The sequence below is a fragment of the Ptiloglossa arizonensis genome, chromosome 3 (genome assembly GCF_051014685.1).
Source record: "Ptiloglossa arizonensis isolate GNS036 chromosome 3, iyPtiAriz1_principal, whole genome shotgun sequence".
NCBI lineage: Eukaryota > Metazoa > Arthropoda > Insecta > Hymenoptera > Colletidae > Ptiloglossa > Ptiloglossa arizonensis.
Window position 1 is genome coordinate 17,346,063 of NC_135050.1, and position 15,796 is coordinate 17,361,858.

Consider the following 15,796-nt stretch of genomic DNA (forward strand, 5'->3'; position numbering starts at 1 on the left):
ACACTGTATCGACTGACCGGTGGTTTAAGGATGACTGGCAAGCACGTCGACCGCTAACCCAGCCAGCGTTACGCGAACACTATGCGTTACGTGGCTGGAGTGGCTAGCGTTGGGAACGAATAGAGGAGAGTACTACACCTCCGAACAGTACGCGTTTCAATGGGTTTAAACGGTTTAGAGCAGGAATGACACGTTCACGATGTATAGCAATCAGATCAGCGGCTCTAATCGGTAATAATCGATAATAATTAAATATTGCTAGTCACGATTGCGAAACAATGGATTTATACTAATTTGGTGCTCCTCGAGCCGAATTTTTTTCGTTGGAATATATATCAGAATTGACACGATTTCTTTCTAATTTGTTTCTAATTTTTACCGACAAAATACGTTTACCGTTATTGACAAATGTTACACCCGATGTTTTTTCTTTTCGAACACTTTCAAGCATTCTACTTTTCAACGTCTAACAAGGGACGTTACTTAAGTGTAAATCATCGATTTTTATACTTTCTTATAGAATCCATTGTTTCGTATCTTTTCAAATTTGCCAATATAAACTATAGACCAATATGGAAAATGCGTATATTTGAAATTTTTGGTTTTATCCTTTCGATAAAAGTTAGCGTTGTTAAAATAAAATCGGTTTCAATGCGAAACGTGAATTTTTGGAATGCGCGCAAACAGTTGTAAAAACCATGATATATAGCAGCTGTTTATATTATGAACACGTATTGTTAATTAGTCCTCGGCTGTCAAAACTTGTCGCCACAAGTCAAAGTCAGGAACCTGGTATTGCTTCTGATTGAAAAGATAAGGAAGACTGTTATAACCACGTAACCGAAACTACACTGGAAAATATAACTACTTGAGAACTTTCTATAATTATTGTTAAATATTTCTCATACCACGTTTTATTTCTACAAATGTGCTAATTCAAAAAAGGGCTAATTTTATTGGGTGTGTTTCGAATTTATAGGTATAATGCCATAAAATGATCGGTGTGTTAATTCGAATTCCTTATTTCGTGCCTCGAAACAAGAAGGCAATAAAATGAACTCTTGGATTCTAAGTTGAAGTAAGGTTTGCACGGTATTTACGATTTTGGTATTACTTTAAATATTTTTTCGAGTTCTGAAGTAAAAATGATCGCGTTCGTGTAATATTGACTTCATCGTTGCATCAAATATCGTATACATAGGTATATCACTCTGTTGTATCTTTGAGCGAAATTGTATATCTTTATAAATAGAAATTTTCCAGGGATAGTGATTTATTTCGGTTTAATCATCATGAATATTTTTTCAGACAATTAAAAAAAAAAATATATATGTATATATATGTATATGGCTTTGGATTTTCTGCGATATTCGACTATAATAAACAACAATTATTTCGAAAACGAATAAACTAAGACCCGTAGTATGTATGACATTTTCGATTCAGAATAACCTATCAAACCCTATACATTTATACCATTTAAAAATCATTCAAAGGTTTCCTCCTTCATTCTCACCTGCTTAGTGATACGTACTGCTAATAAAAATGAATAAGAATAACAGTAGCAATACAAATACGAAGGTTTGTCAGGTGTTGTGGTGTGTGACCAATCCAATATATTTGTTAATACCGATGGATATCGATTCTCAAGAATTGCGTCAAAAGATTACACAGGAATAAGAATAAGTACTTGTTGACATTTCTTGACGTATGGATTTAATACAAACATCTCAAGTATCATCGAGGCGTCAATAAATACGTAGCTGATCTTGTATCGCTGCTGTGTGTTATTGGATTAGCATCGAATAAATATTTGTGTAGATAATCATTCGTATATAATCGTTTTATTTAAACAATTCATTTACTTTCGATAAGAATCGCAAATGGGTATCAAACTCGATGTAATCGATTCGTATAAATACGATAGTCGCGTGTCTCAATAAATTATAACACTATTTCTTGTTTTACTTCCGATAGGAATCCTAAATAGATATCAAACTCGATGCAACCGATTCGTATTGACACGATAGTCGCGTGTCTTGATAAGTTTCATCATTTGTAATTTCTTGCGTCGATGTATCGATAGTATTTTAACGCGTTTCAGTTCATCATTATATTATATTATATATATATATATATATATATATATATATATATATATATATATATATATATATATATAACTTCCGTGTTTCTCGAAGCGAACAATTATATTGACGCGTTCAATCGTTAACTTTTGATTACGCGCAAGATAATTGAGTGCTGTAATATACGTGAATAATTGTTTGCGTGTGAATTTTCTTTGGTTGGTAATGTGAGTTTTGTTCTATCGCGATTCTAACTGTCTTGCCTTGATCTATTCCTCAAAGATTTCCCATAGATGATCTTTGGTAGAAGTTATCTATTAACATGTAAATTTTTTAAATCTTTTTTTAATTTTTTCTTCTATTCCTTCCTTACACACTTAAACGTTTTTGTAAATTTTGAATCGGAATCGGTAGTCTGTGTGTTTGCTACTCTATGAAAAATTACACTTTATAAATGATAAAATACGATAAAAATATGTTTGATCAACATTTTTTTATTTTAAAATACACGACTAACTAACAATAAGTTTAGTGTTTTGTTCGTTAGAATAAAGATTTCACTTTGGTTTCCATTCGATACCGATAAACATCAATAATTGTTTATTCATGCTAAACAGAATACACAATTTATGTATCTGACTATAGTAGACTCCGCGAAGGAGCCTACTTGGTTGGAGGAAGTTTCAAGGACAAGAGAGTTTCCAGTTTCTGCTTTATTATAAAATTATAGCGAAGTATTCGAAACGATTTATGATGGCACAGCCGTCGAACAACGATGTCATTCGTTTTATACGCCTATGTTGTTAACAGTATTTATTATTATTACCATGTACGAGTATCATTAAATTTAATAGGTAAGATTCATTTTGAGGAAACAATAATAATAATAGTAATAATAAAGTAACGACTCTATTACGCAGTGTGTATAGAAGAATACGATTTAAAAGATATTATTTATAAATGTGCGAAAGACGTAAAATCTCGGTAGAATATATTTAAATTAATAATTAAAACTGAGACCAAGAGTAAATGGAAACGTAGAAATAGTATATTCAAGCGGTTGTTAGATGACCGTAAAACGGAAAATAAATAGAAATATACAAATATTACATTCAGGTTGTAGGTTCGAGGTAATATAACAGACAATGAATCTTATTCGAATGTTAATCATTTTTAACGTGAAATCAAAATTGTTATTATTCGGTACATGAGAATGAATAAAATTATGACGAATACACGAAACCTGGATGTCATTTGAACACACAGATGTGTGTATTAAGAAAGAAGTGTACGAGAGAGGAAATATAATAATAGTCATAGGAACAAAGATCGTGCACCACGTTCGATCCCATCGCTACTTTCATTGAATGTGTCGAATTCCGAGCATCCAAGCTATCGGCCAAGGTAGTGAGTGGGGGACGAGTTCCCCTTAACAAGACAACTGGTGGATGGTGTTCCAAGTCGATTCTTTCGTTGTCTCCACCATAGTTGTTAATACGAACGTGTGAGAAAACCTTATATGGGGAATGTTTAATTATCTCACGTGATCAATTGTTCGAAGAAAGTCAAAGAAATGACGCGTTTCGAACCATTCAGATTTCTGGTGCCAAGAGAAGTTGAAAAGTTGTTCGTCTTTTTGTAATTCGAGACTTTGTTTTCGAGGTACAACGAGTTACAATTTAGAGGAGCCGATTCTCGCCGATTAGGTGACAGGACGATTATTCATCGGTTTGGGGTCAGCGATCAGTGACCTATTGCGATCGCAATTGTTGCGTCGATAGTCAGAATAGTCACTAGTGATTGTTAAATTCTTCATTTCTCAGTATACGCTTCTCTTTAACGAATTTCTGTATCTCATTAACGATATTTCTAAAAATGTCGCCATATTGGTCACGAACCGTTTTAAATATTAATTTCAGAACGATAGACACTGTACGGGCGATCTGGAATTACATATGTATTTAACGTATTACAGGTACGTACTTCGAGTTAGACAATTATTGTGCGCTTCTTTTGTTTCAACGCGGGCAATGTGTAACTAATAGCAGCTGATCGTTCGTTAAGTAAACTTAGTATGGAACAACAGGTAAGTAGCGTGTGCTTGTCGAGCGGGGGGCAGAATCGAGCAAATTTGGTATATAATAGTGAGTAAAACTCAATCGTTTGTTCCTGAAAATAAATTTCTTCTTGAAAAAATATTTATTTATTGGTACCGTTTCATTTTCGTCTGTATCAGAATTTATTAAACGATAGCAGTATCTATTGTATACACGTGTAGATGTGTCGCATGCAGTATGCACGTGATGTGACGCGTAGTGCGTATAAAAGCAAAGGGGAAACAACATATAATAGAATAACTTAAAGAGGATTTATTTGAATCAAATGTTATTCGTAAGTCCGACGTGTGTGTATTTGTGTATTCGTATAAAAATGTATGAGTACTGCTCTTTTACGTAGCACTCTTTTACGTAGTCATTTATTCTTAATAATATTGAAACAACTCTGTTAGAAAAAGAGAGACTAGGTTAAGATAAGAAAGAATGTATAATTCTACTGCAAGATTGAAATTTAATTCTAATACATGTTAGACGATAATAATTCGTTCTGTTTATTTTGTTTCAACAGCAAATAGGATATATTATAGTTATTTGTGTGCGATATCTCGTTAGTTTTTTTCAGATCTCGGTTTATGCACGCACAGTAACAATAAGTTTGATATCTGGAAGAGCACATATATCATTGGCATAATATTATGCGTTTGTATGACCGTTTTTTGTGTTTTGATTGGACTTGACTTTTTCCCCGATTTCGTTTCAGATTGTAAGTAAGGCAATCAGAGTCCACATACAATACGAATTGTACAATGATTATTAACTTTACAACGTCAGAACTTGATACGACATCAGAGAACATGCGTTCGACAAATTTAGATTAATTAAAGATTTCTTGAATTGCAATATACATATAATTGAAAATAAATATGATAAATACGATAAACGGGATTAATTACTTAATTAAAAGGATTTCAACAACAAGTTATTGTTAATGGTTAATGGACGATGAACTTTAGCGTATTGCAAGCTAATGTTTTCAAACCATGATAAAAACTTTATCTTAACTTCTCTTTTTATTTAACAGAGAATGGAGTTTTTATTTTCTTTTTTTTATAAAAGCTTATCGGCACGTGTAATGGAATCAATTTTATTTGAACAATTTATCAAGATGTGGGACTGTTTAAAGTTATAAATTATAATTTATTATAATGGTTGAAGCAAGCAAATCTGTTGGGTATTTCACGCATTAAGTTCTATAAATTAATTTGTTCGTAACGTTATCTTTCATCGTGCGTAGCGAATGACGCAATGTATCAACAAATATCTTTTTATTGACATTATTAACAAAATCAATGTAAGTACATCTTAATACTACCTAAAGCAGTTAATAATACAACGTCTTAAGTGATTTAAAATGATAAAATATAAGTATTATTAGTGGCTTAATTAATTCACAGAATTGTATCTATCGTGTCGTACATTTTGTAGATAAACGATAATTAGTAATGAAATCATATTAACAACACGTAGTATATCATCATGTAAAATACATTGTCTTTTATATTATAGTATTAAATATATTATTTTTTTCCATTATATTTATAAATATATTATCGTTTATATTATATTCTTAAATATACTATTTTATATAATTATATACTAGCTGCTGTTAATATGTGTAATTATATAATTATACTATTTTATTATTCAATAAATTATCATCTTACATGTAACATATCTGATATTGTTGTATTAGTAATATTTTAAAAATATTTTCTCAATTGTATATTAAATATGTTTCTGAAGTTTATATGATTGCTTCATTTATTTTCCTCATCGTAATTTAATTTTTGTACTATGTTACAAACAGTATTCGATTTATTTTTAGCTTTTGATGTAACATTCTTCATCGTATTTGTAATTTATTCGTTCTTGACCTGCAACAAACTGAAGCCTCCAATGACTAATTATTAACAATTAATGATGAGATAACATTGGTAATATCGATACAAGACTATAATTCATTTAAAATTTCAATAATGCTATATCATCTGTCTTTTATTTCATTTTTCTTGGACACGTTCTACTCCAATACAATATAATAGACTGTATTTAAAAAACCCACGATGAAAATTAATAATATTTACTTTCAGCATTAAAAACATGATATTATACGAGGGTAATAAAATTCGCTAATGCAATGATAGATCTTCATTAAGATTCTTTGCGTCCTTCGGTGTATTATCTTGATTTGTTTTATTAGGGATAATATCTATTGGTTGTGGAATTGTTTCTTTATATAATTAAATTGCCTCAAAACTTTGTTGGTAAGGAAGATTCGTTGTTCTCATTATTTTATCCTTCGAAACCTGTGCATTTGCATATAAATTTGTTTGTAAATCTATTATTATTGCTTCTGTAAGTGACTCTAAATCACTTAAGACTTTAGAAAGTCTTTCTTCGTTTGACGAAGCATTAATTCCTACCGATTGTGTGGTGGACACTTCTACATGATCGATATGTGGTATTATAGATAGATCAATAGGTAAATGATTTTCACTATTGACATCGTTAGACGATTTTTTACTATTCTTCAAGAGATTGCTTGCTTCAATTAGAATGTTTATATTATTATTGTTGTTCTTAATAGGAACTGTTTGTAACTTTATGTTTCCACCTTTAGCATACTGTTCGTTTGTTGAAGTTCGTTCCTCAGCTTGTGAAACAGTTTTCGGTGAATTATCATCACCCAGTTTGGTGATTTGATAAATGTTTAACTCGGGTAGTTTGTTTTCATTGTTGGAAGATTTTCCACCATTATCCAAGAAGCTGGTTCCTTCAATTTTAGTATTTTTATTGCCAAAAATATCGAAATCTTTTGCTGTATCTTTTGTTTTTGTATTTAGATACAACGTTTCGGGAATCCAATCCTTGCTTTGTTGCGAAAATGGGGGAATATTTAAATTATCTTGATTCTTATCACGATAGAATAATTTTTCATAATTTAATAAAAGTTTGCTCGGTTTATTAACACCGTTTCCAGTTGACTGTCCTTGACCTGATTAGATAAATGATTTTACAATATGTACGATAGTACGAGAATACGTAAAAAATGTAAAATGTATGAAATATATTGCTTTTATCTAAATACGAACATTTGAATCGAAGCACGTAGGGCTTACATAAAGTATAGACAATGCGTTCGATTTGATATTTCTATTACATAATCTTACCTGTAACGGTATAACTTAAAAACTCAACGCGGATTCGTCTTTTTAAGAATTCTCACCATGAAAATTCACTTCCCGGGAATGCTTCTCGTGAAAATCTCTTTCATGGGAATTCATTTCATGGGAATCACCCCCATGATAATTCTTTTCACGAGAATTCTTTTCGTAAGAATCGTTTTCAAGGGAATCTCTCTCATAAAAATGCTTTTCATAAGAATCATTCTCATGGGAATTCCTGTCACGGGAATCCCTTTCATGAGAATTCCTTTCATGGGAATTCCTTTCATGGGAATTCCTTTCATGGGAATTCCTTTCATAAGATTCCCTCTCATGAGAATTCATTTTATGACAACTGCTTTTATGAGAATTTCCTTCGTGTGAATGCATTTCATGTGAATTTCTTCCGTGGGAATGTTTTTCATGAGAGTTATTTCGGTGACACTGTTTGGGTTTGGAATGGTTTCTATTCGAGTTCGATCCTTGGGAATTCTTTCTATGGCATATCCTCTTCCTGCAATTCCTTGGAGGACAATGTTTTCCTATAGAATTATTTTCGTACGAATCGTGTTCTTGAGAATTTGCCTCATGAGAATTCCGTTCATAAGAATTCCTTTCTTGAGAATCTGCCTCATGAGAATTCCTGTCGTGAGAATCTGCCTCATGCGAATTCCTGTCGTGAGAATCTGCCTCGTGAGAATTTGCCTCATAAGAATTCCTTGCGTGAGAATCTGCCTCATGAGAATTCCTTTCGTGAGAATCTGCCTCATGAGAATTCCTTTCGTGAGAATCTGCCTCATGAGAATTCCTTTCGTGAGAATCTGCCTCATGAGAATTCTTTTCATAAGAATCCTTTCCATGATTCCATTCGTTCGAATTTTTTTGGTGAGAATCCCCATCATGAGAATTTTGTTCGTGAGAATCATTTTCGATTGAACTTTTTGGGTGAGAAACACTTTCATGGGAAATAATTTGGTGAGAATTCATTTCGTGCGTATCGTAAGATAATGTATCGCTGGAATGGGTTTTGTCAGAATTATCTTGCTGGGAACTACTTATATCGAAACCCTTTTCATCCTCATCTTTCACGCCAATAACTTTGTCCTTCGTATTCTTATCTTTCGAATTTTTATTCGAATTAGCTTCTAGTACATATCCAATGTGTTCCAATGGGATGTGGACCTCTAAAGTAGTTTCAGGTTTCTTCGTCGATGGAATGTAATCATCGTGTTTTTGGGTCCATACTTCGTGAGAATTCTTTCCATCAGTATCGTGACTGTCAGATAATGTATCGCTGGAATAGGGTTTGTCAGAATTTTCTTTGTGGGAACTACTCATATCGAGACCCTTTTCATCCTCATCTTTCACGGCAATAACTTTATCCTTCATATTTTTGTCTTCCGAATTTTTATTCGAATTAGCTACTAGTACATATCCAATGGGTTCCAATGGGATGTGGACCTCTGAAGCACTTTCAGGTTTCTTCGTCGATGGAATGTAATCATCGTGTTTTTGGGTCCATACTTCGTGAGAATTCTTTCCATCAGTATCGTGACTGTCGGATAATGTATCGCTGGAATAGGTTTTGTCAGAATTATCTTTGTGGGAACTACTCATATCGAGACCCTTTTCATCCTCATCTTTCACGGCAATAACTTTATCCTTCATATTTTTGTCTTCCGAATTTTTATTCGAATTAGCTACTAGTACATATCCAATGGGTTCCAATGGGATGTGGACCTCTGAAGCACTTTCAGGTTTCTTCGTCGATGGAATGTAATCATCGTGTTTTTGGGTCCATACTTCGTGCGAATTCTTTCCATCAGTATCGTGACTGTCGGATAATGTATCGCTGGAATAGGTTTTGTCAGAATTATCTTTGTGAGAACTACTCATATCGAGACCCTTTTCATCCTCATCTTTCACGGCAATAACTTTATCCTTCATATTCTTATCTTCCGAATTTTTATTCGAATTAGCTTCTAGTGCATATCCGATATGTTCCAATGGTAAGTGGGACTCGTCGTTTTTTTGAGTCCATTGATTGTAATTTGTGGTCGTTGCATCGTGTACAATATGTACAATGTGAGTAAGTGAAATTGGTACTGCTTGTTTTAAATCCTTCTGTGTTTGAGGTTCCTCCTGGGCATTTGTCCATCCTGATTGTTCAGTAGGTGCACTGGAGGTATAACAAATTAAGAATGCGAAGAATAAGCTGCTGATACCTATTACCAAAAGTAAGGAAAATTATTAACGAGAATTATTTATTTTACAATTATATCTAATCTCGCAAAATTACCTTTCATGTCTGTAAGTTTCACTAAACATTTCACATTTAACACGACAGCATGTTATTGTTCGACTGTTTGATCGAGGTCTATGAGGATCTTATATACATTTGCTGCGCGATAAATGCTCTTTATCGCATCTTCTGATAAAATTTACAACTATTATTACAATGATTCATCTCATTTCTCAGGTGACATCCCGGTGTATTGTAAACACCTTGCCTACGTATCTAAATTTCGCATAAGCTATGGAATAGCAAATACAATTTATTGTGCTAAAGTAATCATACTTGACATGCGGATATAGTGTAAATTATGAATAAAATTCATATTTATGGGTTACATTTTAATTTGAATCGGGTTTTTCCTAACAATAATTCTATGTCGTGCAATACGAATAAGTTATGTGTGATTTTTATTTATACCTTCAGAATTGTCCCTTGTCGTCAATACTTATTCAAATGTGTTTTTTTCATACAAAAATATAAAGGCCGTAAACAACCATTTCTGATTATGTCAGATCAGAATGTGAATTATTGTTATATAGGATTGCTTTTATATTATTTTTTTCGATTAAATTGCGCGTATTAAGTAGCGATATGTTAGTTTACACGATTATGTTTGTATCACAATGTATCCGACTTCTTATTTTCTGAATCACACGTGAACAAATACTTTTCTGGATCGTTTGCACATTTTAAGAATACAATGATACAGTAGGTAGAAATAAAAAAAAAGTGTACATACGTTTATTATTTTCTCCTAATACAATATGTAAAATTGTATAATCAATTACTTTCTAACAATCAATATTAAATTGAAGTAAAATTTATATACGATCAATCGTTACTCTACTCGATCTATTCGTTTGTACAGTTCTCTATATCTCAGAAATCCACGAAGCTAAGAAATGATTGAGCAGAAAGATTTTTATAACAATGTAAAAATTGTATAATTATATAACCAATCTCAAATATTAAAGCACTTCGGTTAAGCCCAGTTCAAAGATAGTAATAAACTCTGAACAAGCAGATTTTTGTTCCATTAGGATTTCTGAAAAAATTCAATTTTTGAGAAATTATTTAGTCGTGGTCTATACGAATCTCGTAAAATTTTATACTTTCATGTAGAAAGTCAGAAATGGTTTTGGCAATTAGGCAAAACATACGTACCTTAAACCAGAGTATTGGGTTCATTGGATCCTTAAATAATTGACGAACGGCTTTAACTCACTCAACATTGAATTACTTAACATTAAATTCTCACAATGGAACGAGTAACGAGGAACAAACGAATATTTCATGAGACAATTTTTAATACCTAGTAAATTGAATTTCTAAAATTGAACAAAAAAGTTGTTTAAGCTTTAATTGCTAACAAAGGATTAGATGTGACACTTGTAAACAAAAGAAACCGAAGGTACGAAAAATAAAATGAAGTAGTTATCGAAAATAGAAATTTACTTTGCGCGGAGATAATGAACAATTTATACAGAGACTTACAACGAAATTTAGTATTCTTTGTACATTTAACAGTACAAACAATGTATAGTATATTGAAACTTTCGTATTCGCGAGAGTTCGGCTTCAAATCTTTCCATGGATATCTAAAACCGGGTAGAATAGCAAATCGTATAATTATATATGCTATACATACTTACATACATAAGTATTCATAACGAAGTTTCACTTACAAAATACAATAAGGTGACTGATGATAAAAATAACTAATAATAAACGTTTGTTACACGAATAATTTATATGATTTATAATATTACTCGAATGTAATTTCTCTTTTTGAGTTCATGCACGTTGAATGATGCTGGTTTATCGAGATATGTGGACGTCGATGCTTAAGGATTCTCGATGGTAGAACATTCATTTGCAGGAATTTTTTATAAAAACATTGCAATTGGCAGCTGTTGTTTCCGCCGTTTTACCTTTTACAATGATATTGTAAATGTCTTAATACCTTTGAAATCGTTCTTGTTACTTTAATACTTCGTTCCAGAAGAGGATCGAACTCGATCATTTGATTTGTCAAGCTGCATTTTGGAACACTTTGAAAAACTGTTTCAATGTCTACGTTGCTAACTTCTTCTCCACTTTCTCCTTCGTATAATCTTCATATTCTGCAGAATATTTAATCAATTCCTTGTTTGTTAAAGTTTCTACACGGCCTTCGATATATTGTTTTACTTCTTTATCGCACGTGTCAAGAAATCCTTCTCCAGAAGTAGATAGCGGCCACTAACGAGAGAATTGTATTCGGTCGAAATTGTGTAGATAATTTGATCTCTAAAACGAAATGTTCCTTGCACGAAACACAATTTATTTTTGGGATAGGTTCAGCATAAATTTCTCGGAGTGTTTCATTTATCTCCAGCACTGTAATTTCTTTGTTACATTTGATGGTACAAAACCGTATATATTAGAAAGAAATTGTTTGTTTCGAAAGGGCAGATATACCGATCTCAATCGGGTACCACGATCGACTCATTGGACAAGGTGATATTTATTTCTTACCAACAGAGTGTAAATACGAATTGTTTCTGCCTCTATCCTTTCAGTTATTGATATTTTCGTTGTACAAAAATGTGAACTTTCTCGAAGGTGTGTAAATATCTAAGGAAAAGTATCAAGATTTAAATGTTTCGTAGTACCTTGATAAAAAAATTACAATTATTATTTATTTTCAAACGAAAAAAAGAAAAGAGAAAACGTCTCCTTAATTGCTGCTGGAGGACTGGTATTAGTTTTCGAGTATTTCCGGGCACGAAATCGAAAGTTACGGAGATCGAAAGTGGCCGAGAGAAAAACGAGCGAGTAGCGAAAGTGAACGTGATCCTGACCCAGGACAACTCCAGTTTCCTCGGAGAGATCTGTTCGACAATCGCGTGCTGGGTTAATAGAAATCTCGGTTGGGTCGGGTCAGGACGACGCCGGCACTCGGCGAAAGTGAAAACGAATCGAAACGAAACTGGCAAGTCGGTCGTGGACAGCCAGATGTAGGTGAGAGAAATTGAGGGCGGTAAAAGTGGGCTAATAGTTCCATGCCCTATATTCCTGTCGCGGAGTACTTTCGCTCTCGATTCCTGCTTTCGTGTTACCTGTGACACGTTCACTTTTGAACAAACCCATCGTACGAGAAATTCGTACAGACCAACAGATCGCTGTAACAGTGACGAGTTGGTACTTGCCTGTAGTCCACCAAAACGTTGACACTTCATTTGGTCCAAGCAGAGAAAATTGTCTACGAAAATAACGTATAAATAAGTGTGCACAATGGATAAACGCATATAAATGTTTTCCAATATTTCGAAGTTTCATGTTAATTTCATGCCAGTTTCTTTCGCTCAGAATTTAGGATCCGATAATGCGAAGGAAGGAAAGATACGAGTTCGTGTTACTGCGAACAAATTTATCGAAATATAACAAAGTTACGCGCATATTCTTATATTTCATCCAAGTGTACCGAGTTTTGTACATTCTAATATGTTATGAAACTTTTTTGTGTTAGAATATTATATTATTTGTATATGTTAGGAGACTATTCTAAGTACACGAACGATTACCAGGTCTTGTCACGAGGAGATTGCTACACCGAAGATTCAAAGGGATGTAAATGGAATCAGTTTCATCGACCTCCCCAAACAAAAAATAAATAAAAATCATTATAGGCTACTATCTTATTCTTTTCATTTTAATTTGATTAATTTTAATTAATAAGTTTTGATAATTACTCGAGAAGAGATTTTTGGATCCCTTAACTAGAAATTATCAAATTCTGCTAGAAATGCCTTAAAATCAATAACAGACTATTGAAAATTTTGTTTCCACTATTAGGCTCAAGAGTACTAAATATAATGATTATAAGGATTAAAATTATTATTTATTAAGAATAAGTTGTTCAATGACATTAATATTTTCACTACTTTAACTGCTAAAACTTTGAGTCGTTTTTTTTTGCCGATGCCAATACAAGTTGTCGAGTATGTTTCTTCAGATATACTGTAAAAACAAAATTTAATTAATAATATAACTGAATTACTTAGAAACGATGCGTAGACAATTACCTGTATCGTCAGTATACGATATAAATGAATAATGTAAACGAGTTTTATTATATCGAAGGTAACCCATAAAGCGCTTAATATAACGTCAATAATGTACACATTATTTTCCAGTTCAATGTAAATAACGCTTGTATGTAAACACACGTATAGAATATACAGCATTGATAAAGTTTTCAATTGAAATCTATACCCCTCGTTTATGAGAGACACTGTTTTGCAGAGGTTTACTTGGAGCAATTTCAATAATTTAAATCTGTAAACTAACCATTAACTTGAGCACTTTGTTTCTACTTATTACAATAATTCGTAAATACTTTTACGCATTGAAAACTTACAATTATTCATATCGGACGATTCACTGATGGAGATGAAACTCTCTCCCTTCGTAATGATATTTAAGATTGCATTTATTTTTTTAAATCTGCATTTAATTTTATTTATCAGCACTGCAAACGAACATATTACGATTGTACCGATGAAATCGGGTATCCGATCTAAGATCCACATAAGAACGTACATGTAGCTTTCATTGTTAACTACAAATCCATAATAATCCAATAAATTGAAAAGTATTACGACGAATGTTACATTCGTAATTTGAATAACATCTTTTTTCAAGCACAATGCATGATCGATCTCCGTGTTCAAGAATTTAATATTTTTGTCGACGCTATCTATTTTCTCGTATACTTTTCTTATTTTTCTGCTATAACGTATACTTGAAATCGTTATCACAGGTAACAAAACAATGTTCGTGAAGTATCGAATTTTTCGAATTTTAATGGCGGCATTTATTTTACCGGTCGTCTCTAGTACAAGAAACGCGTAATTGTTTACATTTGCGAACAGAGCGTAATAAAGTATTAGTAGTATTATTACGTACAAATAGTTCATACACGAAACTTTGTAAAATATTATGGGATACAATCCTAAAAAGGAAAAGTACAGGGTTAGAAATAATGATTATATTTAAATTACTGCTTAATCGAATGGACGTTTGAAATTAGTAGTGGAACAGTTTTTGTATAGAGCGATTACATTTTTTTTTCAATATTCGAACTATTTCATTTTTGATATTTCTTTTAAATATAAATACACAAGTACGTATAACATATCAATTATTCCAAATACTATACTATTAGTACTATTGTGACGATAAACTAGTCACAAAATATCTTTTACTTTGGTACTCCGATACCCCTTGATCAAACTATCCAAATACATCGATACTCGATACAACAATATCCCAGCACATAAATGATCCAAAGCATTTCCGATATCCCCATGCTCCTATATTTGAAAGACTCGGCAACCCGATACACAAATGTTTCTATACCCTTATACAGTGATATAATAAAGAATTTATTTTCAGTAGTTTTAATACGTTACCACATAATATATTTTTGAAACATCTTACCTAAAAGTTTTGTCACACTTAATAAAAACCAAGACTCTTCGTATACATCAGAGGGGTGGAGCATCCACATCATTACACTTTCGCTATACAGAATTGTGACTACACAGATTTTCAAAGTGCTTCCTATTATATCACGTTCGTGTATAAAGTTTGTCGATAACTTCAAGTGCATGTCACGTAACGTTGCATTATTAAATAGAAACTTTGTCGTTAGAGATTTGAGATCTATTACGTTCGAGTTTACTTTTTGACTTGTAACCGATTGAATGTAAAAAACTTCTAACTTTATATTGTGTAGTTTTTATCTAAAAATAAAAGGCACGATTTTTATAAGAATGCCCATTCTGAGAGTAAATCAATCATTTATAATACATAAATAGAATATATATTGGGACATTAATATTCAGAACGTACGTAAATGTTAATAACAATCGCGTTGAGAAACAAACAATTACTGAAATCATTCGCTTTTACAGATTTCGGAATAACTTGATATTTATTTATCATGATAAATGACAACTGTCATAGGACCATACTTTAAACAATTATTAACAACGTTCTAGTATAAATAATGGCTTAAAATATCATTTCGTTGAAATATTCTTTGTTCGCGAAGGAATTTTTCGCTGAGATCCAACTGACATTCTC

At 32.3% G+C, this 15,796-nt stretch overlaps 1 protein-coding gene across 1 annotated transcript; it reads right to left on the minus strand.

Annotated features, from left to right (window-relative positions):
* Nucleotides 1–13,512: 13,512 nt before the first annotated feature.
* LOC143144925 (uncharacterized) lies at nt 13,513–15,218 on the minus strand. Its single transcript, XM_076307807.1, has 3 exons — nt 15,149–15,218; nt 14,067–14,660; nt 13,513–13,991 (listed from the first exon to the last, which is right to left on the minus strand). Exons 1-3 carry the CDS (start codon nt 15,216–15,218, stop codon nt 13,513–13,515), a joined length of 1,143 nt encoding a protein of 380 aa, XP_076163922.1.
* Nucleotides 15,219–15,796: the final 578 nt, after the last annotated feature.

Bases quoted from the DNA above. Each gene is read 5' to 3' on its own strand.
- LOC143144925 (XM_076307807.1), bottom strand. From the start codon at position 15,218: ATGTGGATGCTCCACCCCTCTGATGTATACGAAGAGTCTTGGTTTTTA. The intron at 14,661-15,148 runs GTAAGATGTTTC...TTTCCTTTTTAG, and splicing joins AAGTGTGACAAAACTTTTAG to GATTGTATCCCATAATATTT. The intron at 13,992-14,066 runs GTAAGTTTTCAA...GTTAATGGTTAG, and splicing joins ATCGTCCGATATGAATAATT to TTTACAGATTTAAATTATTG.